Source organism: Oenanthe melanoleuca, chromosome 14 (genome assembly GCF_029582105.1).
Source record: "Oenanthe melanoleuca isolate GR-GAL-2019-014 chromosome 14, OMel1.0, whole genome shotgun sequence".
Taxonomy (NCBI): Eukaryota; Metazoa; Chordata; class Aves; order Passeriformes; family Muscicapidae; genus Oenanthe; species Oenanthe melanoleuca.
This window is the reverse complement of record NC_079348.1, coordinates 4,382,820-4,407,126: the sequence shown is the minus strand read 5'-3', so window position 1 is coordinate 4,407,126 and position 24,307 is coordinate 4,382,820. Positions and strand designations below refer to the sequence as shown.

The window sequence follows — 24,307 nt, the reverse complement described above, 5'->3', positions numbered from 1 at the left end:
ATGCAGTATTGGAAAACGCCAGACCTCAGCTCTCTGCCTGCTCTTTCATTTTCATTTTATATTCAATTTTTTCTTTTTTCTAATATTTTTTTAAAAAATCAAAATGAAACAAAACTTTTTTTTTTTTCCCCCGCTCCACAGTTTGTTTGTTCTGCAAAGTTTGTGTTCAAATTTGGTGCATGTCTCACCAACGTGAGGACATTTTAATATCTCACTTTATATATTATATAGAATATTTATAGATTTTTTTTTTTTCATTATTTGTTCTCTCTTTTTTTTATTGACTCTCTCTCTCTTTTTTTTTTTTTTTTTTTTTTTTTTTTCATTTTTATTTTGTTTCAAAGACAGTCTGAATAAAAATAGCTGCTGCGGATTTCTTTTGGTCCAGTTAGTGTGTTAAGTTCACGAGTTGTGTGAGGACTCAGGACTTTTGCTGGGCAGAGACGCCCTTCCAGTAGTCTAGGATGTCGTGAAGATCCTCGTCTTTGGCAAACTGGACCTTTTTGCGTAGGGCATGGCCGGCTGCCATGTACTCCTCCTCGTCTTTGTGCCGCTTGCGGTTGAGTTTGAAGCGCTCCCAGATGCTGTGCGAGGGTTTGCAGGTGTACTCCGGGCTGGAGGTGTAGCTCAGGTTGTGGTACTGGGGCGAGAGCTGGGAGTAGGCCAGGTCTCTGGGGCGAGGGCGGGTCAGGGGCTCCAGGATGGAGGGTTTCCTGCCGCCCATGCTGTCGTGCTGCTCCCCCGGGTGCGAGCTGGGGTACGAGTGCCGGTGCTCGCTGTACTGGCGGATCTTCTCCGCCTCCGCCCGCAGGATGGCCGCGGCCGGCGTCACAGTGAGGATGGTGTCGGTGGTGGGGGATGTCTTCTCGATGTATTTGGCTTCGGATTTGTGGCCCGATCCCTCGGAGCGGTAGGACCTGGGGCTCCGTATGGAGCCGCTGGAAGAGGTGCTGGAGCGTTTGGGGGCCGCCTCCATGCTGTGGTGTCGCTGGAGAGGGTGGTTGTAGCTTTCCTTGTAGACGGGGGAAAGGAACCCGTGTTTGCTGGGGATCTGCTCTGACAAGAGCACCAGCTGAGGCTCCACCGTGGAGACCGCCCCCGACTTCACCCCTTGGAAGGAGGTGGACTCGGATTTCAAGGCATCGATGCAGTTGTTGATGATCTGGTTCACCTTGTCCACCTCCTTGGCAATGGTGGAGATCTCGGCCACAGAGCCCTGGGTGTCCGGCGGCAGGGACAGCTCACAGTCTCGCCTCTCAGGCTGCTCACCCGTCCTCACCTCCATGTAGTTGCCCTTGGTGGCCTTGGGGGTCTCGCTGCTCTCAATCAGCTTGTACTGCTCGACCTCGCCAGCAGAAGGTAGGTAGGGGATGCGGGTCACTGTCTCCCCGCCCAGTATCTGTCCCTGGGACAGCTGGGTGATGCTGGTGGTCTCCATTTCTGGCCCGTACTTCAGCTCGATGATGGTTTTCTTCATGCTGCCGGCCGCCTTTTTGTGCTTCTCCTCCTGCTGGCGCCGCTTCCGGAGGCAGTAATACACCACGCCCAGGACAATCACCATGCCGAAGAGGCAGCCCAGGATTGTCATGATATAATGGGTGGCAGTGGAAGGGGTGGGCACCGGCTCCTTGCGGTTGGGTCTGGTGGGGGTGATGGTGACACAGGTGTGGTTGTACTTGGAGTACTGGTGAACAGAGACCACACAGTAGGTGTAATCTCTCTGTGCTACTAGGTTGCTCACGGTGATGTTCTCCTCCTTCTTCCTGAGCTTGGTGATCATGGAGGAGAAGCCGTTTTCGAACTGGGAGAGGATGTACATCTTGCTGAAGGGGTAGGGGATCTGCACGGTGAGGACGGCCGAGTTGTGGTTGAGGTGCTTCACCTGGATGTTGGGGCGCACCTCCGTCTCACCGATGGGCGTGAACAGGGAGAACTGCGGCGTCGTGCCGTCGCCGGAGGAGCACTCCTCCTCGGAGCAGGGGCTTTCGGAGGGCACCGTGGTCACCTGGTACCTGGGAGGGATGAAACGAGGGATCACAGTGTAGGAGCCACCGGTGCAAAGGGAGGAGAGCATGCTCAGAGCATTGCGGTAGCCAGTCCGGCCTTGGCCCAACAGGTAGTAGCCCATGTAGTCGGGCGGGGAGTCGCACTGCATCCGGTCGTAGGTGCGCGTCATGTTGGTGAAAGCCTCCAGCCATTGCAGGAAGCCCAGGAGCTCGCAGGAGCAGTAGAAGGGGTTACTGTAGAGTTCACAGACAGAGAGCTTGCTCAGGCCCCGGAAAGTGTTGCTGTCCAGCCTCTGGATCCTGTTCATGGACAGGTCGATGTTCACTATGTTGGGGCACTCCCAGAAGGCATTGGGCGTGACGGTCTCGATGAGGTTGGCCTGGAGATAGAGGTACTCCAGCTTCCCCAGGCCCCGGAGGATGCCCTCGGTGAGGTTCCTCAGCCGGTTGTAACCCAGCTGCAGCACCTGGAGGTTGAACTGTCCTGAAAAGGCACCGTCCTCGATGTAGGAGATCTCGTTCTTCGTCAGGTTGAGGTATGTCAGGTTGCCGAAGCGGCTGAGCGAGGCGTACTGCACGCTCTTGATCTTGTTGTCGTTCAGCCGCAAGTCCACGATGGTGCTGTTGATCTGCTGGGGGATGGACTCGTAGGGGGGCTGGTTCTGGCTGCAGATGGCCAACCAGACAAAGCCCTTGTCCCCCTCGATGAGCCAGCAGTCCGCCCGCGCCCCGCCGGCGTGCAGGAGAGACACGGCCGCCACGCACATGCAGAGCGCTGACGCCGCGGCCCACCGGCGACCTGCCATCTGGAAGGGCAGCCTGGACAAGGGGTTCCTGGTCTGCTGGAAGCGGGAGCAGGACAGGGGCCGGGAAGGTGTGGGCTAGTGCTCCTCCGGCAGCTTTGCTCGCCTCTCCCTTCTCCTCATGGCTCGGAGACGGGAGGGAAGCGTCCCTGCAGAAAGCGGAGCTCGGTGCCCGCGGTACTCGGCAGCCAGCAGCCAGGGGCTGCTACCAAGGTCTCGGTGCCTGAGGCTGGCCCCACATCACCAAGCCTCTGGCATCTCGAGGAGGGAGTCATGAAGTTAAGCGCACGTGCAGAGGAGTTGTCCAGGCTCAGAGACAAGCCTTCCTCTCATTGTTTATAGTACTTCTCCTCGTTTTCTTTTTGCTGCACATCGTGGCGCCGGTCCCCATCTCCCTGTCAGCTGTCCCCGCTCGGTCCCTCGGCTCACCTGCTCAAAACAAAACACAAGCACAAACTAAGCACGAAGGAAAGACAGTGGGCAGGCAGAGGTGCTGGAGATCCATCCACCTCCCCTCTTAGTCAGGCACTCGCCTTCTCATCCTGGCAACCACCTTTCAAGGAGCCTTTGGTTTACTCGGCTGCCACCAGCACTGTCTGGCAGCGCAAGGGGGGTGGCCACTGACCACTGAGGTCACCCTCTGAGCCCTTGTCCAGCATCACTTACTCGGCAGTTGAGAGACCAACACACATCCAGTGCACCACTCTTCTGACCTATTTAGGTGTCTACCTGAGGAGGAGAGGAGTGATGCCCCAGAAGTGTCTGTTCCTCTCTGCTGAGAGCAGATGAAGTCTAGACAACAGGCTCTGATGTAGATTTGATGCTGCAGCGTTTAGCTGAGGGGAATCCTGGCTGTCTCGTGTGCTGGTGTGCACAGCAGCAGTGCCCACAGTGCCTGCACTGCCGTGTGGCATCTGGGGTACAGCCCAGCACCAAACCCTTCTCCTGCTTCTGGGAACCTGAGCAGTCCTTCCAGGGCACTCTGCAAAACCCACTGGTGTGACTGTGAACCACCCAGTGTCCTTGTCCCTGGCTGGGGCTTGCTGCCTCTTTCCCTCCCAGGCGAAATGATGCAGAGGTGTGGAAACAGCAAATGATCAGTGGCATAACAAGAGCATTTGCAGAGGATGGAAAAAGACCTTCCCTCCCCAGCCAGAAACAGCTGTTTGAAGACTAGAAAAAGTCTTCACTAGACACAAACGTGTGGGACTGCCAGCAGCCTCACTGCCCATAGAGAAACTCATTTCTGGCTCACATTTTCCATTTTTTCCCCCTAAATTTTTGATTAAGCATAAATTTCCATGAACAGCTCTTACTTCTTTTTCTGGTTTCTTAAGGAAACAGGAAGGCAAAAATGGAGAGGTAGGAAATTCATGAGCACCAGCATCTCCTGGGTCATGCTTTTCCACAAGATATTGAAAACATCACCTCTGGATATCTCTATTGCCGAATGGAACTCTGGGCTGGTAGGATGGATGCAGTGAGATGTTGTGGCAGAGACAGAATTGCCCACAAATTGGAGAGAAATCATCATGGCCTATCTAGAAAAATCCTTCTTTGAACTTTTTTTTGGGAATAGGAACACTGTCTCCGTTGTCCAAGGGCAGGCTGTAGACACCACCCTTGGAAACATAGCTGGTAAGAACTGGAGGTTTCTTGGGAAGCTGGGAAGGAGATAGGGCCACATCTTAGATCCAAATTGTCTTTCATTAAATAGGAAAGATAATATAAACCCAGAAACAGTTTTCCAAACCATTTCACAGTGCCCAGGCTGGACTATTCTTGGTGCTACATATCTGAAAATCATGTGAGGCTGATTGTTTAGAGGCAGATGCTACACCTGACCCTTGTCCCAAAGAAAGCAGGTTCTTTTCCAGCCACAACACCAGGCAGGGAAGGAGGCCATATTTTACTGCAGAGATCCCTGTTCACCATTCAGTTTATACCTTGGTAAACAGGCCAGTAATAATAAGCAGAAACACAGTTTATTTGGCTGGACTGTGAACAATGAGTCAGTTCCCTGGTGACAGTTAGGTTTCCATTACATGAATAACAAGACCTTTTCTCACACCAGCTCCCTGCACATGAGACTTTCCACCTTGTCCTCTGTGTGCTGTCACTGCCCTGGGATGCTCTGTGAGTACCTGGGTGTCCTTTTTAACACAGCTGAGTCCTTGGCGCCAGCGAGGAAGGGAAGAGGGGCTGTGGTCCCTGGGAGATGGCAGTGAGCTCCCCCCTTGCAGCGAGACACAGGCTGCAGTGCCAGACTGAAACACGTCTGCTGCTACATCCCCCTGGTGCTAGACAACTCAATTAACCTCTCTGCACTCCAGCCTCCTCTCTGGTACCAGGAGATAATGACAGCACTTCTCAGGGTGGTGGGAGACTGAAGCAAAGTGCCCTGAGCTCCTCTTGCTGGGGTGAAAATCCCAGCACGTGTATGGTGTTGCAGGTGGGGACTTTCTCCTCTGCCACAGGTGTCCAGCTCCTCCTGCATCCTGAGGGGATGTGTGCTGCCCCTAAGGGTGTGGGATGAGGGTGTTCCTGGCCTGCAGAGCCACAAGCAGTGGCTTGCCCCCGTTGTCCCTTCAGGGTGGCACTTGATTCCAGCAGCTCCCTGCCCTCCTCCATGGACTTGTGGGTTCCTGCAGGCAAGGGGAGCCCTGCCAAACCCTGCACAGGCAGCAGGAAGGGATGCACTTGGCATGTTCTCTTCAGCAAGCACTTACTCTGTCTCCTCCATCTCCCATTGTGACCCAACCACCCTGTCTGGGCACACCTGTGTTTGGGAAGGCTCTGCAGAGCCAAACCAGCCTTTTCCTGGCAGAGGGATGCTCTTGTCACTCCTCCCTGGGGAAAGCCTGTGGGCAGAAGGCATTAGTGGAGTGGGACCATCCATGAGCAAGGAGCAGAGACAGACTCCCACAGGTCGTGCCAGGCTGATCCCCTACTGCCTTCCCCTGTAGCACCTTTGTGCTTCCTCATCTAACTGGAGGTGTTGGGGATGAAGAAGAGCAGCAGTAAGCGACTCAAATGCGTTCCCTGTCTGTTTTCTCTTCTTTTCCATACATTGCCTATCAGCCAAGTCCTTCCCAACAACAGAAAGGAGAAATGGCATTTTATCAGCAGCCCGAGTTTAATTTCAGCTCATTAAAGCAAGCAATTTGCTGGTTTATTTGCTTTACAAAGTGTGAGTAAAATGACAGCATTAAGGAGATGTGAGAGAGGGAAGAGGGGCTAATCTCCCTTTTTATTAGATTCTCAGGACATGACTGGTGAGTGGAGAAGTGGGTTCTGTTGCTTTGCACAAAAAGGCACAATTGTTCATCTGGTTGGCTTCTGAGAGACTCCATCCCAGCCCGTGGTGGGTGTGTGCTTGGGCAACACCAGCACTGAGCATCCCCAAGGATCCAGAGGTTTACCTCTCCTGCCTGCCTGATTCATCTCTGCCCAGTTCTCCTGAGTTTATTCTCCTGGTAACACAACTGCTCATTGCTTTTTCCAGTTCTCTGAACCCCTGAGAAAACATGGGAATATACCAGCAAAACTCTCACATGAAAAACAACCAGGAAAGTGGCGATTTGGGAGTCTCTTTTGCTGTTGGAGAACGAAGCAAAAGGAAAGAATGAAGACAGTGTGGAATAATAGAAATGTTTTGGAATGATGGGTTTAATCTCAATCAGAGATATATTGAGGTGTGCCACCATGGTGCACTGGATGAGCAGCAGCATCCTTATCCTGGCTGAAAATCATAGCAAGGGAGGTGGAAAGGAAAAGGCAAAGCTGGAGCTTCAAAAACCAGTGCAAGCTGGCTGGGAAGTTTTGCTTCCATTTCCCAACTAATGGCATCTTGGAAGATTAAACCAGAGCAGCAGCTGCAAGGAAGCAAACAAAGCAGCCATGGGGGCTGGGAAGGGAGCTGGCACTCAGTTCCTAATTTTGTTATTCTACTGAATGAGTTATTTCAAACTGTGGATTGCATTTACTGAGGGAACACGAGATTACGCATGTGAGTGCCTGTGTACACACACAGCATGCTCCTCTCCTTGGCATTTCTGCATCTCCATAACCTCCTTTTCCCTAGCTGCTCCATCTCCAGCTTCTCTTAGATCCCCCTTCACAGCACTTGGGCTGTGTTATCAAAAAATTATCCCCACTACAAAGGGAGCCAGAGGAAAATGGCAGTGGTACATTGCAAACATTGGGTGTTTGGTCACCCAAACATCAGGGGAGGGAAAATTTGGCTAACCAGATTTTAAAGTGAACCTTGGCTCTTCATTATGTGTAAGACAGTCTGGAGAGGCAGCTCCAAGATGGCAGATAAAACCTTCCATAGTGATGAAATCACCTGTGAATAGCTAATGTCCATCCTGTATATGTCAGCTGGGCAAAGGAGGTTTCCAGGCAGGTTTTCCCCTCATTCACACTCCTGGTCTTTGCTCCATGACTCCTGCTGGGTGGTGTTGGTCAGAATCACAACCTCCCTGGATAATAAAGATGCTCAGGCCTGTAAAGTTCGAGTTCATTTTATATCCAGACATCCTGGCCCTAATATCCTTCACTGACAGGGTTTAGCAGCATTTTGTGCATCCCAACCTTATTCCCAAACACCTCACAGTGTTAGATAATAGAGTTCTCCAGTCAATTCTACTCTCTCTCCTGCTATTATTTATTATTTAAGAAAAGCAGGCAAGGGAGAAGAGATATATTTTCCACTGAGGTTTGAGGAGAGATTAAGAAGGAATGAAGCAGAGAGGTGAAGGGGAGGCTGAGAGAGAAGTGCCCAGCTTTGCATCCAGGATAAATTTTGTTGGGACTCTGGGAGGTCACAGACTGTATGACAAGTATCCAGGTGGGAGGGATGGCAAAGAGATTCTTCTGGGAGACACTGGGAGAAACAAAGAGAAATTTGGACATTAATATTACCAGTATGTCAACACTCATGGGCTCTGAATGGTGCTGGGGCCAATCTCTCCTTGGCTTGTTCCTAATTTAACCTTGATAGAAAAGTTATGATCTTTACTGGAAGCTGATACTCAATCCCATTTAATTTAGCAGTAAACTTGGGTGCTGTAGTGTCTGGGGGTTCAAAGCCACTGTGCCTCCAAAAGCCAGGATGAGGCCAGAGCTGCAGCCTGGCCATGGCAGAACAGACCTGTCTGCACAAACATTTTTAAGATCCTTTTTTTTCCGATGACAAGACAAATTCTGGTTTAAAATGATGATATTTTCAAGACAAACTGTTGGGATTTCAGAAAATAAGACTGTTCTGCTGTTACTCAGCTGCAGTCTGAAGTCATTTACATCCATCTCATGCTGCTTGGTTTCCAGGGTCTGTTGAGATGACAACCCCAGCTCATGCTGCTGTGGGCTGCTGAGCAGAAGCCTCTGCTGAGTTTAAGTAAATGCATAAATGATCTTCTTGGTGAGCAACCTCTTAAGCCCAGCTGGGGTACCTGTGCATTAAACCAGCCTTCCAAGACATCAGCAAGAGCAGCAGTGGAACATCAGCTCCAGCCCCTGACAGTGCAGTTGAGCCCTCAAGGAGCTGAGAAATGGGATGAGAGGGACAGAGTTAGGGGAAGGTGAAGAGGAAAAAGGTTTTAGGGGGTGTAAAGAAGAGCTCTGAGCAGGTATGACTCCAGCAATAAGAAAGGTGTGTTTCCATGGGAGAAAGCCTCTCTAATTCTTTCTTGATGGGACTTTTCCTTAGAAATAATCAGTCTGAATCACAGCTTCATTATGGGATGGTTATGCTGGTGGTAGGTCTGGTGTGGAAGCCAGAGTCCCATTTTCCCCTGTACATAGAGCTGAAGATCAAGGGCTGTTTTTCCAGCACCAGTGCAATGGAGGGAGCCAGCCCCACACTGGGAAGGGAATTGCTGGTGCTCCCCAGCAGTGACAATCTGAGCTCAGCCTTGTCCCCCCTGCACTGTCATTCTTGCTCAATCTTCACTGCTGTTTGTTTCATTCATTAATTTATGTTTGTAGGGAGCCTGCATAACCCTTTGCCTCCCAGATGGGAAAACTTTTACACAGGGGAAAATCTGGTGATGGATCTGTGAAATGGTGAGTTGTTGGAAATTATTTTTAGAGGTGCAAGTGCCTTTTTCTCTCTGAGTTTATTTGCAGAAGAACAGTTTCCCCTCTTTCTTTGCCCTTCCCTGTGAAGGGGTTCTCTGGCCAGTGCAATATCACAGTTTCTAGCAGGCTGTAATGCTGAGTGTTGAGAGATGAACAAGAAAATACACGGCTCATGAAGGAGTTCATGGTGATCTGTGATCCCTGGGTAGGCAGAACAAAATTCCCCTTTCCATCAGCATGTGTCCTGCACAGAGGAATTGTTGTGTCTGTGCTGCAAGCAAACACCTCTGCTAATCTCTCCTTGACTCACTCACTTGGAAGCTGGTCCTGCTTTTCTGGTTGGAGACTTTCAGATGCCTCTTCCAGTCCAGGCTGGCTTTAATGATGTAGCTCTTGTCCTCTGGAGCTGTGGAGCCCAGCTGAAGGCTGGGCCCTCTGGCTATCCCCTTTCTGGAGGGGGTTTCTGCCCAGATATTGCTGTATTTGGCAAGCCCCAGTGCCCTACAAGCCTAATTGTAGCTCAGTGCTGCAGGCTGGCTTCTTGTCATGGGCCAGGAGAAGGTTAATGATCATCTGGGCAGCCCTCCAAAACCAATCTAATGTTTATTCAGGATAACAGCATTGCAGAGGAAACCAAGCATGACCACCTTGCACGTACAGCTCACCCATCACAGCCCTGCTCCTGCAGGTGGCTCTGCTGGAGCAGCTCACCTTGGTCCCCTCTTGGAGAGACCCTTCCCTAGGTCAGCTCAGGTCCTCATCAACACTTCCAACCCTGCCCTCTGAACCCAAACAGATGCTGTGTTTCTACAGAAAAACAGTTTACCAGGCTGTGGGTCTGTTGTTTCAGCAGTGGAAATACACACTCACCTTCTTTTTTTTTTTTTTTTTTTAATAGGGCACTCCTCATGGGTCAGATACCCAGGCTACAAACAAATATCCATTTATTTGGATTTCTGGGAGGTGGGTCAGTGGTCTCAGCCTGGTGGTGGTGCCTGGATGTTGCAGGTCTGTGCTCCAGCTGGGTCTGGGATGGAAGGGAGAGGATGAAGGGCTGGTGCAGATCAGCACATGAGGAGGCACAGGGATGTGAGACAGCAGTGACTGGACCCTCTGGCAGAGGGCAGAGTCCCCAGGCTGCTCTTTAATGGCTTATTTTCAGCCATCAATTACAGCCTTTTCTTCCCACCAGCACAGCCCCTGCAGTTATTCCATCCTGCCTTTGACACAACTGAAAGGATGTGCAACATCATCCCAACACCTGCACCTGTAGGAAGGTGGGAGCACTGCCTTCTTGGGGCTCCCCTTGGGCCCCTCAGGGCTCCATGAAGGGATGGGGTATAAGCTGTAAAGCCTGAAGGCCTGAGATGTGCTGTGCTGTAGGAAAGATTTTCTTCCAGCAATAAGTACTCACAGACATACCTGACCCAGGAGAGCTCTTGATGCTTCCTTCAGGGTGCAGGAAAAATTGTACTGATAGCAAAAAGTGTTTCCTGAGGCAGCCCTGAGATGCTGGTACTGGCTCCATCATCAGAAGTCCCAAAATAGCTGGGTGTCACTGCCTTCCCAGTGTGCTCAGAGAGTGAGAACATCTCTGGAGAGCACTGGAATGTGCTCCCTGCCACCTGAGATGGTCAGGGAGATGGCTGGGCAGCCAGATGGCCACATGTGTTTGGAGCAGATATCCATTATTGTTCACAGCAGGATTCAAAGGCTCCTAGATTCCTGAGCAGTATCTTTATTATGCTAAATCCAACCAGAACAAAGACACTCCACTGTGGGCTTGGCTGGTTAAACATGGTGCCAGACAGTGTTTCTCTCAAGACTAGCTGATCTCCCACTGGAGTGTGCCCCTGCACTGGTGGGACAAGCAAGAGGACACTCAGCTGCAGGTTTGAGGGACCACTGGGTTTCCTTTATGGAGCCAGCACAGAGCTCAACCAAACAGCCTTCTGCCTAAAGGCACATGGCCAGATGAAGAGAACCTTGTGAAAAATGGGTTGTGCACATGCTAGACTCCAGAAGAAACTGTTTTTTTCTGGCACATGATGAGTGCCAAGCTGAGGGTGGAAAGCAGCAGCAGGGGCTAGTGGAGCTCAGTGTGGGCTTGCAGCACACACAGATCCTGGCTGCTCCTCTGTGCCCACTCTCTGGGCCTCTGTTTCACTGCCCAGAAGATGTGGAGAATGAGAAGAAACTTTGGAGTCCAAGACAGCAGAAGCAGGGAGCTGTGCCAGTGTTTGGACTGCCCATCCTTTCCATAAACATTTCCTGTGGAGGTTACCCAAGCCCAAAAAGCAAGTGAACCCAAAACACCTACCCTCTTTGGAGGATTGGAGTTTATTGTTAATAATCTACTGCTAAAAGGGTAACATCTGTTTTGGACAAACTGTAATGAGATTTAAACCCCAGGTGGAGGAAGGACTTCACAGTAATAAATGACTTTCTGTATGTCTAAATAGTTTTAATTTTTTTTCTGGCAGAAATAGCTGCTTTTCACCTCAGGCTTCTTTTTGCCAGCTCTTTTTGTTTAATGATTGCTATTAATTTCCAGGGTGGCAGATGGATTCTAGGCTGGTGCAGTCTGAAATGAGGAAAAACAGCCCGTGAAGGTGTGAGCTTGCAGTGAATGTGTGCACAGGTCACACATGCTGGTGAGATGCCATGAGTGGGAGTTTGCTTCCCAGGGGAACAACTGCTTCTAGGTACCTGCTCCTGCCCCCTGGGATGTTTCAGCATCTCTCAGTCATAAAGGAAGGTAAATTAACATTTCTGGTCACTGCTCATAGCTCTGCCTGTTTAGACCTTCATTTAATAAAGCTGCTGATTTCAGCAAGGGTTCAGGTGGAATTCAACCAGCACCAAGTGCTTTGCTAAATCCAAGCTGAAGTGAGCTGGAGAGCAGCACCTGTCTCCAGAACATGGAGAGGAGCCCCCTGCCCATGGCTGGATGCTGTCAGGTGATGGGGATTCCTCCTTGGGCAACAGACATTTTTCAGTGCTTTCCTGTGCTATTTGTATAATTTTTTTTAATAGTATGGGACGTCCCAAACAGACAACCCTTCTCCATCCTCCAGCTGTGACAGTAAATGTCTGCTGTTGGACCTAGCATACCCTGCCAGGCTCCTAGTGCCCAAAGGAGGACTTTCTTTATCCTCTCTGCTACCACCTCAGGAAGCCTACAGAACTAATCCCAGTGAGTGCTACAGTGTGCTGGGGTGCCCTCCTTTGTCTTTTCCTTCTGTGGAGCATCTCTGGGCTTGGCTCAGGAGGCAGGACACATGGAAGGACGCTCAGGAAGCAAGGCTGGTGATGGACCACCACATGGCAGCACCTGTGGACAGACAGCTGCCACCAGAGTGTGGCAGAGGATATGGGAAGGAGAGAGGGCTTTATTTGCCTGGGCCTGGACGGGCCCCTAGGCATGGAGGAAAGGGGGTAGAGATAGAAAGTGCAACATCTCAGGTGATGCAGATAATCTCCTTTAATCTCCTGCTCAAAATAACCCAAAGTCAAGTAAAGGAGGGATTACAGGGCCTAAGCCACTGTTATTGCCAGGGTGGAACAGACTTAGGTTGCCTCTGAAGGGCTCCTGAGGAGGAAGAGGAGCTGCAGCAAATGCCAGCCTGCTGGAAATGCCTCCTGGTGAGGGTGACTGGGTGAGCTGGGGACCCTGCTGAGGCAGCCCAAGGGGAGCTGGAGCTGCAGGGACAGCAGACTGAGGAGCCTACACAGGCACCTGGTCCCAGGGAGAGTCTGAGATGCCACTTGTCACCTTGTGGTTGCTGACGGGTTTATTCTTAGTGCAGGATCCAAAGTGCTTTATAGCCATTAATTATCCTAATGGGGAAGCAGTGCCTGTGAAACCCATTTCACAGATGGGAAACAGAGCCCAGGAGGAGGCAAATGACCTCTCAGGTGAGGTGGCCAGACCCTGGCCCCCATCTCCCTCCAATTTTAAGGGGTTTTTCCCTGGATGTGTGTTCCCATAGCTGGGAGGCTGAAGGCATCTCCTACTCTTTGCCATAAAGCTCAGCTGCTGTGCTGCTGCCAGGGAAAGCTGAGCTGCAGAGCCCTATTCATCAGCTCCTGGTGATGTCTCTGAGATAGCAGCAGCACAGGGACTGTGAGAGGCAGGATTGCACTGGGAGGGAGCAGAGCATGTTCATTTTAATGAGCCTGTCCCTGCCTACAGGAGAGAGAAAGCGAGAGGCCAACCTGGTTTAATAAACTCCAGCATGCGGATTTAATCAGATGGATCATTGTTCCCCAGCACAGGGATGAATATATTAAAAAAATGATTCAAACTTTTCCCCTTTGTTTTTCATTTGTATTATGTGCTGTGGTGTGATAAAACATCCTGGGGCCAACTTGCAAGGCAATAAAGGAGAGGGTGGAGGAGAGGAAGACATTGATCCATGCGAGCGAGCACAGGCGCCGTGGGAAGGGAGGCTGCAGGCTGGGGGAGAGGGGCTGCAGCATCCTCAGCCCCCACCAAAGCCCCAGGGGGGATGTGGTTATGGGGCCTGACCTGCTGTCAGCTCCTTTTCAGAGATCTGAGATGACTAACAGCAGTTCAAGGGCTCAAAGCAGCCCTTGGTAAAGCATGAGATCTCCATCTCACTGCAGAAAGGTCTGAGCACAACAACAGCCCTGCCCCAGGAGGGAAGGAGGGGCAGCACCCACCTTCCCAAGGAACACAGCATGTGGATTGTGCTGGTGGTGTTTTCTGGAGTTAGGTGGCACTGTCCTTCCAGGGAATGTGCAACAGGACAAACTCCTCTGGACTCTCCCCTTCTCCTAACAGGAGTTGTTTCTTCACTGCACCAGTGGCAGGCAGGGAGCAGTGGGGATCTGGGTGCTGCTCATTAATTTAAATAGCTGTGGTGGCAAAGCTGCAAAGGAAGGCAAAGGCTGTGCTATGGGGGTTTGCCACTGCTCCCTGTGTGAATGCCACAGCCCTGTGCCTCTGACTGTCCCTGGGGACAGCAGGCATCACTTGGAGCACAGGGAGGTCTGGATCAGCACAGCCAAGAGCAAACTGGGTCTGCAGGCAGCCCAGGTGGGATTGTGTCAGTGCCTGGCTCTGGCCTTGCAAGGCTCCTGCTACGTGGGTGGCAATAAAGCCAGCTTAGACAAAATAGTCTTTTGTACTAAATCCTGCACAGACCACCTGGAGCTGGGCAAGGACAGAGCTCAGGGGCCTCAAGGTGCCTCCATGGAATTTACCTCCTTTGCCCTGCCCAGGCTGACTGCCCTCAGCTCAGGCTTAAACAAGGCCCAGCCCTGCTCTGCTCCCCCTCCTCTGGCCCCAGGCTGGGACACAAAGAGCTGGCTCTGCAAGCACGGCCCAGGGCACTCAGCTGGGCTTCATCACTAAGGCCAGAGCAGTCCAGCTTCACCAGACAGTTCCCTGGCTTTTGGCTGCAGCCAGCCCAGAGGTGTTTTTGCTGGGGCTGCAGGTCCCCCTGCCACAGAGCAAGCTGTACCTGACAGGTTGGACTGGCCTAGGGCAGAGATGGGGTTTGTGGTGAGATCCCTGTTCTACATCCTTCCTTCAGGAGCACCTCCACCAGCAGCTGCAGGGCCATGGTAATGTTTAGAGAAGGGGGAAGGCATCTCCTCCTTTGGAAAGGATTTCTCTACATTGTGCCATTGAACTGAAGAGTCACTCATGGCCACTTGGTGTTAAGTATCACCAACTTTGTGCTACTGCTTCATTACTTTATTCATTACAGCCCATAAACACTAATAAATAATCCTATTTTCATTCCCCCATTGTTTAAGTGGTCATTAATTGTAGTTTATATGCTGTCTTTGTGTATTTGTGTACGATAGCTTCTTCATGATTCCTTGATTAACTGTGATTGATTGTGTATTTTAAAATCAATTAAAAGTTTCAACACTAAAAGGTAGAGTCTTTAGCAGTAATTCTCCAAGACATTGTCACTTATAATGGAGCTATTGTAGTGCTGGGATCCGTTAGTGTGGCATGCCATGATCTTTATTTTCCAGGTTTGTGCCCATAAGTGTGAGTGTGCATGTGGAAGTTATATGGTGGGAAACAATCAGCTTCTCACAGGGTTGCTGCTTTTTGTGGGTGACCAGGCATCACCCACTCCCTTCCTTAAAACACTAATTTCAAGGGCTGAGCCCCAGAACCCCATGATTTCCTTGCACTGTGTATTAATTTTCTAATTGTAAAGATGTGCTGATACCCTCAGCTGAAGGTGCAAAAAGTGGGATGTGTGTTCTGCAAAGCTGTTTTAGTGACTGGCCCTGTGCCTTGGTGGGGTGGAGGAGAGGGGTACATGAGGATAGGGTGGCTGTGAAGGTCTGTGGTAGTGCTGATATGATGCTGATATGATGTTGGAGGAGGAGGGTGGCCACCACCTGGGTGTCAGGGCATGTGCTGCAGCACAAATCTCTGCTCTTTATAGCATCATGCCTGTATTATATCAATTTATTGTATGTATTATATGTATTATAGCTCTTCATATTGCTGTTGTGCTGGGAAAATGTGTGTCCAGCACCAGAGCTGGAGGAAATGGGCTTAACACCCAGCACTCTCATGCTGCCTTGCCCTGTAAACCTGAATCCCAAGTGCTTGTGCCTCTGTGTACTCTGTGACTCCAGGGCAGCTCTGCCCAAGCAGCTTCTCATGGCCCATGCAGAGAATTTGGGGTGGGGAAACCACACAGGAGATTTTGTGCAGGTGTTCCAAAGTGGGGGAGCAGATCCCAAGGGACCAGTGGGAAATGGATCCCCTCCTTGTCCCCCATCCTCCTGGATGCCTGCCTGCTGCCAGGAGCAGGGCCCTCCCAGCCATCTGCCAGCTCAGGCAGAGGATTCCTGTGCATTAATCTGCTCACAGACATTTGTCACCCACCCTTCTCCCAGCTGCATGATGCAAAAAATGCCTCAGTGCACTGGGAGCACCTGTAGGGGAAATCACCAACCCTGTTAAATGATGGGGGGACCATTTTGTGCAAGCCCTGGAATGGGATCACTCTGTTGTATTAACTTGCCTGCTTGCATTGATGTTAATGAAATAAAGAAATATAATGGTTCCAGACTTTTAAACTTCTTATAGCTCAATTTGCATAATGGCCACTGCTACCCTGAACAGGAACTGATCTGTCAAAAAACATTGTTCCAGTCCTCTATCATGCAGCTCAATAGGAGGTGCAGATTGGCCCACAGGAGCTGTTTTTCGCTGATGGAGTGCAGTTTGCCTAGTGCCAACCATAAAAAGCTAATATTAGCAAGCAATCCAATATTGTAAAAAAGAAATTGGTTAAAAGTTATAGATCAATAACTGCTATCGTGGCTCTGTTTTTCAGACAGATCATGTTTGCTGCTGCCTGCTGATGGGGAGGCAGGCTCCCTCCCTCTGGCTGACTGAAGCAACTCCAGCGTTCCTCCTTGGAGGAGCTGGTTGAGGCTCAGCTGAACAACCCTGGGACCTTACAAGGTTTCTTGTGGAAGTTTGCTCCCCTCTGCCCTGGACTGTGAAATCCTGGCCAGGGCTGGACATTAGCCCTGTCTCCACCTCCTTGCACAACCCTCCTCAGTGCCTCAGATCCCCTCTCCTCCATGTCCTACAGCAACCTCACTTCACACCTTAGATTGTTACTCCTTGATTACCCAGACCCCTTCTCCTCCCTGCCCTAGATCTTTTCTCCTTGATTATCCACATCTCTGCTCTTTGATGCCCCAGATCTCTGCTCCTTGATTACCTACATCTCTGCTCCTCCATGCCCTAGATCTCTTCTCCTTGATTATCCCAATCTCTGCTCTTTGATGCCCTAGATTTCCTCTCATCAGTGCCCCAGATCTCTGCCTGCTGCCAAGGCAGTGCCTCTCCTGGCTGACAACTCCTGCAGTGCTTCCAGCTCTTCCAGAGCAACTGCACACTCCTACCCCTGTGGGGAGAAGGGCTTTGGGCTTGGCATTCCCCTCCCCAAAGTGAGGTGAGCATCCCTCCTCTCCACCCTGTGGATTTAAAGCTGCCTCGTGGCAGGGACTGTCTCTCCACACCACAGTGTGCTTAGGAAGTGCAGACCCAAATCCTCAGGCACAGTGATGGGGACAGGAGTGTGCAGGGGCAGGGAACCAGCTGAGCATCACAAGCCAGGGTGACAATGGCCCTTCTGCCCCCACTGCCCCTGGGCTTGCCTCTGACAGCTCATTACAGCCTGCCTTTGATCACTCTCCTCTTCCCTGCTCTTTACTTGGAGATGCTGGAGAGCTTTCCTGACCAATATCATCAAAAAGGACGTTTTTACTTCCAGAATATACAACTTAATTAGAACTGTGAAGGGAGAGAGCAGCCAGTCCATAAAGAACACCCAGTCTGTGACAATCTCTGCACTGACTCTGTGGGAACTGGGGACAAGAGACACCTGGATTTCAGTGGGGAAAGGGTGGCTTCCCAAATGTTAGAAATACCACTCAGGTCCTGGACAAAAAGGGGTTCTTCCACTACAAGAGAAGGGTTTGGTGTGGAAATGCCCTCACCTGCAGTCAAACATGCTCTGCTGAACTGGGACCCACTGCTGCAGACAGCAGCAGAGAGACCCTCATCTAAATTATCACCCTGCAAACACACCTTTTGTTGAATGCTTGAGCACCCCCTGTCACCCACAGAGCAGCTGACTGAACTGGGACCTTTTCCAGGTCCCAGGGCCAGCTCCCTGCAGGCAGCAGGGCAGAGCCATGCACAGGAGGAGCGTGTTTGCCTCCAGCTGCCAGCTGTGGGCAGGACCTGCCTGGCAAACGAGGTCCAGGCTGCCCCACCAAACAGCTGACACCTTAAAAATTGATGGGGTTCATTTCCTGCCTCTGTGCACTTACTTGGAGCAGCAGCTCTGCCATTACCAGCAGTGTCCACATTCATTACTATCACAGCCCAAGCACCTTGGCACGCTCCCCTGCCTGTCCCAGCAGTGACCTGCATTTCCCTCCCCTCGGGACCTTGGCATGGCTGGGACTCCAGAGCAGCCTGGGGAGGAGGACAGGCAGCCAGGCAGCTCTGCTGGCAGGTGGGCTCTGCTCCAGGCTCACCTGCAGCACGGGGCTCCTTCCCTCCTTCACCTTTTCCTCACTGAGCAGCAGCATCAGTGCTGCCCCAGCTCTGAGGGATGAGCTTTTCCACATGGCATAAACGATTTAAATATTCATTGGAGACCGACTCCATGGCTGGATGGTGGTAGCACTTCTCCTGGGATCATCTGGAGTCCTTGCACTGAGTCCCTTTAGGTTTGAGCCCCAGGGACCAGCCTCATCCTTCCACTACAGAGCCCTTCTGAACAAAAACCTCCAGTTTCTAAGGAAAAAAGTCAAGTCATGGAAAAAAGCTCAGCTAAAAACAGCTCCTGAGGGATGGAGACAGGCTTTTCAATGCTCTGTTGGCTGCAGAAAATTGAAAATCTCATATTTTCTGCATAAAATGCTGATTAACCAGTGCTAAACACAAGCATGTCTTAGACAGTAAAAGGACATGCCCAAAAGAGATAAAGCACTAGAAATTATGAGGTAATGGGAGTCAGCAACTGAAATAAAGCTTCTTCATCATGGACAGGGTTACATCTAACCCAGGTATCACACAGCCTAGTCAAAAGTCTGCCCAAAATTGTGCTCTGAATGCATGAACACACCAAAATCAGGACAGAGACTGACAAACACAAGAGAAGAGAACATTCATTTGAGATTCTTCATTCCTGCCCTTTGCTATTCACCCCAAAACCTCTTGGGAAACACCAAGGCCACAAGCAGTAGCTCCCCAGGAAAAGGTCTGTGAATTATCCTGGGTCACAGGCTGAACACGGAGTGTCCGTGTCACACCAAGAGGCAGACAGAGCCCTGGGATGTCTCACAGAACCATCTCTTATCTCTTCAGGGCTGGTGAGGTCTACACTGGAGTAGGTTCTGGTATTGGCAGCTGGTATCAGAAAGGAGGTGGCGCTGCTGTAGGCAGCACAGAGCAAACAGGATGATCAGAGGTCTGTGAGACATGACCTACAAAGGAAGATTGAAAGAACTGGGTTATTTTGCCTAAAAGAGATGATGGAAGAAGAGATGTGATAACAGTTTTCAAGTGCTTAAAAGGCTGCTGCTAAGGGGAAGAGAATAATCTGTTCTTTATGTCCACGGTGGACAGGACAAGAAATAATCAGCTTAAATTACAGCAAGAGAAATCAGGTTAGACTTGGGGACAAAAAAGGCTCGTGGAGCAAGGCAGTGGTTACCTGGGAGGTGAGGGGCTCTGTCACTATGAACACAAATGCTGTTTGGGGACAGGCTGCAAACATCCATGGGGAGATGGGGCTGCACCTCTCCATGCCCCTGGGGTGCCTTCAGCGTGAGCCTGGAGCTCCTGGACTGTCCAAAGTGAGATTATCCTGCAGCAATCACTTCAGCTGGATGGACAAATCCTAGACATTTTGGCTTGTGGGAAGATTCAAGATAGCAAAATTTGGTAGCAGGCTGGGGGCACAAGTCAACGTTTTGGGTTATTTTTCTTGCAGTAAAGAAATACTTCAAAATTGATTTTCCTTTTCCCTCTCATCTCTTTCAGTCACTCAATTGTAACACAAACGAAGCGGAGCATCCCAGCCACGCCACACAGTCAAGCTGAAATGACACCATCCAAACGAAACCTGTTTGATAATGTCCTTGCTGAAAACAACAATGAAACCAATCTCTCTCCTCCAGACAACCGGGTGGGGTTGAATCACCAGTTCTGAGCGCACAGACTTGCCTGGAGATGTTTTTCAGCCAGCACACAGGATTGTTGCTGCCAGAGAGACCAAAAGAAAATAAAAACAGGGCTCCTTCCAACCCAGCTGTGCCCCCAGTGAGGAGCAGCCACTGTGCCAGTGGCCAGGGTGGGGGATCCACCACGAGCATCTCCATCCACCTCCACTCAGCAGCACCTCCCCTGTGCTGCTGAGCATGCACCTTGGGGCTGCTCAAGAGGTTCTGTGTTCTCCTGAGGAATTATTATTACCCCTGGGTTCCAAGAGCAATCCTTTATTTTAAAAACCTGCCTCCAAATTAATTTTATATTTATTTACCCATAGAATCTTGGCTGGCATTTCTGATAGTTGCTGGTTTTTTGGAAAGGCCAAGTTTTAAATGGAGCTGAGTCAGCAGAAGCTAACTTGATTGAAACAGTGCTTGTTTGAGTTTAATCCATGCCTGGGCAGGATTGGAAACAAAGCAGCAGAAAATGGGCTCTTCCCAGCTTTGTTTTCTCCACAGGCTCTTGGCTGTGTGCAGCAAATGTTGGTGACCCACAGGGCTGGGACTGAAGTGGAGGAGAGCAGAAGAGAGCTGGCAGAATCTCTGCTGTATGTCCCATATTCTATTGATTTAAAGTTTAATACAGTTGAGATGAGAATCAAATAAAAAGAAGATAAAGGAAGAAATAATGAAAAAAATTAAAACCCTGTAAGCAATTAATTTTCAGCCTCACTGCCCAGCATCAGTCTCAAGAAGGGGACTGGGGATGCAACTAATACTTAGATGATTAAAATATCTCTCCAGGATGTTCTGGTATAGGCAAGCCCTGCCATGGGGAACACTGTGCCAGTTCTTTTCTGCACTCCAACAGCAGCAAACTGGGACCTGGAGTCATTTTAGCATAGCCCATGGAGCTAAACCTGCTTCTGCCTTCCTTTTCCCATGCTGTGAATCCTTAGCTGTGCCAGTCTGACTCCTGGACACAATGGCAGCACCCCTTGGTTGTGGATGATTGTGGGCAGTGCTGTCCCAAGCAGGTCTTGCCTGGGAGATGAGTGTCCCCTCCACAGCCCAGCCTTCTCCTCAGGCTCTCCTCATTCAAGAGCTGGTGCTGGAAGGAGAAGATGGATTACAGAGCATGGCCAAGCTGCCATGCCAGTGTAGCACTGGGGACTGCAGTTGGATCCTGTCCCAGCTAAACCAAGATTCCTTCAAGGAAAAATTCACTTTAGGCTCAAGAGAAAAATACAGAAGTGCTGAAAGTGGACCATCTTCTCATACCTGGGAGAGTGCCTGCTTCTGATGTCCTCACTGTTATGAGGTGCCTGAGTGACAGCCAGGCTATGAAATACAGCCAAGGGTTTTTGAATTGACAGCTCATTCCACATACAAGCAAAGCCTGAAAGACAGTCCAGAGCTGCTTAGCAAGAGCAGACTAATAGCTAAGTACACAGCAGAGACCTAATGAGAACTCCAGTATCTCCTAACTCCAGCTTCATTCACAAAGCCAAGAATATGGAAGTTGTCACTTAGTGTCCAATGGCCATGACAAATGTGCCAGTGGAGGTGCCCAGAAAGAGTAATACCACAAATTGGCAAGGTGGCAGCTGCATTCATCAGCCCAAACAAGAGCTGGTCACCCATAAAATCCATCAGGATCAAAGACCAGTTCTTCAATGTTATTTCCACCTTCAGAGTGTGGGTGGAAATATGCTTGAAATTTGCCAGCAGCCCCAACAGATGTGTCACTTCTGCTGAGAGCCAAGGCAGGATGGTGATCCAGGCTATGAAATGCTATTAATTTATTACAGCAAATGCTGGGAATCATCAGGGGATTCAAACCTGAACCCCCTTCTCCTCTGGGAGAAGCCCAGTGGGTGAGTGCAGTGTTATCTGCTGCTGTGTTTGCCAGGCAGTGACTGTGCAGGGAGATAACCTCCCTCCAGGATCCAGGATCCCACCCTGCCTTCCCCTGGGCAAAGGAGGGCACTCCCACTGTCACTTTTGATATCCTTCCCCTGGGGAAGTGCTGGTGCAGGGGGTGGTTTGCTCACCCCAGGGTGGGTCATGATGCTGGGAGGGGAACAAGTCCCTGTGAGGAGCTGATGGATGTTTTTCCCTTTGCAGGGGAATACAGGTGATTTGAAGACCCTTGAAGCAGTGTTATCCATGCAACAGCTAATGCAGATCACTCAATCCATAAAGATTTTAAGTCAAGGGTTTGATGTTAATTATGGACCAAAACATTTAATAGCCCGTTTCACTTCCACAAGGCATTTTTTTAATTAAAAAATGATATATTGCACAAAAGTGGGGGGAAAAAGGAGAGAAATAATTGAAGATTATTTTATTCCAGAACAACCTGAGGCAGTGAAGGCAGTAAAGAGATGATGGGGAGTGTGATGGCAGCACCACAAGCCATGAACTGATGGCAGAGGAAGCCAGGGAAGGAACAGTCTCATCCCACTGGGAGAAGATGCCCAGGGAAGGTGAGAACAGCCAGAGGCAGCTAGGTGGAAATCCTGGTCAATCTTCTGGCCAACACATTGGATTGCCCTTACCTGTTGAATCTTTAGTTTGTGCTGCTGAAGACTTGGTTTCAAATCCCTCTGACTCTCTGTCAGCTGTGTCTCAAGAAAAACAGCTAAACCCTCAAGGTGGAAATTAGTCAGGAATAGGTCAGGGATGAAGAAACTTGGACATGTCTGGCTCTGATGATACTCTGGTTTTCATTCAATATTTAAAGATGGGTTTGAGCAGGGCTTGGCCTGAGATGCATTCAAATAGTCTGAGCAAAGGGAAAGCTTTCAGCAGAGCAAACCAACACTTCCCCCCCTTGGGCAGTGCCCATCAGCTGGTGGTGCAGCAGGAGGGAGCAGCTCCAGGTGGGAGGCTGGTGTTGGAATAACTCAAGGAAGGAGGAGGAGAAGTGGGATGGAAATGTGGCCTGGGCCTGACTAGGAAAACTTAGTGTGACTGCTTAAAACTGGAAGTAGCAGCAGCATGACACCAAAGTCCCTGGCCATGGATGGCCTCAGGTCCTGCCGTGTCTCCAGCTCTGAGCCTTGCTGCTGCTCTCTTCCTTCAGCTCTACAAGGGGAATAATATTATTCCCTCCTCACAGGGTTTTGAGATGCTCAGTTACTATGGTGATAGGGCCATAAAAGTACCAAAGATAGCAAGAACAATAATAATATCAGACATGGTAGGAGCCAAATAATTGCATTTAGGGCACGCACACAACACAAAAGAGAGAGCCATCTCCATTCACCACGGCTCTCAAACCCCCAAGACAAAACTTCTGTTGTACCAATGGGCTCTCAGCCTGCTTAAAGGGCTAATTCCCAGTTCCTGCAATATCAGTGCTGGGGTGGTCACCAGTGACTGCAGCTCTGCCTCTGCACAGCTCCAGCCAGGAAGAAGGGGGAGCAGCAGGGCTGGACAGCCTCTGCCAGTGGAAAAATCAAATGTTCCTCCCACCACCTCTGTAACACAAAGTCCCACAGGTGTTTGGCCACTGCACTGTGTCACCAGCTAAGCATTTTTTGCCCAGAGTGGCAAGTGTGCCCAGCACAATGCCACTGACAGCTTGTTCCTTTGTCCCTGCTGAGCACAGTGCCTGCCTCTTTATTTTTTTTTAATTTATGTGGTTTTAATTGAAAAAATTGCATAACATCTGTGGCTGCTTCATAACACCTGTGTGCAACAAGGATGATTTTCAGTGATTGTCACAGCATTCTCATCTGGGCTATGCTGAGTCAGTGCTGTGTGGCCTCCCCTGAACTGCTCAGGCAAGAACAATTTTTGGAGGGCATGTAATTAACATGTGATGGAAAACAAGGTGCTGAGGAAAAAATATGAGATGTCCTTTTAAAAGGGAAAAGCTTGGGATGAGCAGGAGTTTGCAGTGGTTCAGCTGAACAAATGCTGCTGGCACTCAGATGGAGAGCTGGGCTGCCAACCCAGCTCTGGTGTTATGGTAAGAGGAGGTGGCAGAGGTGATCAGGCCTTTCCATCAGCATTTTGGGCAGTGTTTACAGCCCAGTTCTTGCTGGGCATCCACCTTGTGGCTGCCCCAGCCCCAGCCCAGGAGCACAGCAAGGCTGGTGCCCCTCTGGCAGCAGCACGTGCCACAGCAGGGACTGCTCTGGGGTTTGCTGAGCCCCTGGCAGCAGGAACACAAACTGCCCTTCTGCCATTTACACAGCTGCTGTGGGGACCTGCCCTGCTCCTCCCTGCTCTGAAAAGCATTTGCATATTTGCAGCACCCCAGATGTGGCAGGGAAATGTCACCACCTGCATCCCTGGCCCTGCCAGCTGTGGGCAGTGAACCCAGAAGGCAGCACACACCCCCAGATGGTGAAAACCCAGGATCCTTCTCCTTCACCCTTAGCTCTGGAGGCCCAGCACAGCCCAGGTAGTTTTTATCATGAGGAAAAGGATCCTGAAGCTCACTGCTGCTGTTGCCACCCAAATCCTCATGATTTTGACAGATTTGAGTGCTGCCTACCAAAAGCTGCCTCCTTGCAGCCTCTCCCAGGGCTTGCTGTGCAGGTGCTGGCTGGAACATTTTGGCTGTTCAGGAAGCACAGAACAGCCTGGGGGGCTTGCAGGTGCCTCTTACATTTCTACATGCTCATGACAAAGCTGCTTGGAGCATGAGTGAGC

The 24,307-nt window shown here is 50.4% G+C and overlaps 1 protein-coding gene across 3 annotated transcripts in view; it reads right to left on the bottom strand.

The window, feature by feature from the left end:
• Window positions 1-320: 320 nt before the first annotated feature.
• The window catches only part of ELFN1 (extracellular leucine rich repeat and fibronectin type III domain containing 1), a 95,690-nt gene continuing 71,703 nt past the window's right edge, over window positions 321-24,307 (bottom strand). For all 3 annotated transcript variants that reach the window (XM_056503230.1, XM_056503229.1, XM_056503231.1), the window contains one exon: window positions 321-3,238. In XM_056503230.1, the coding sequence (XP_056359205.1) occupies window positions 422-2,812 (2,391 nt within the window). In that variant the 5' untranslated portion in view covers window positions 2,813-3,238 and the 3' untranslated portion in view covers window positions 321-421. The remainder of the gene's footprint in view (window positions 3,239-24,307) is intronic.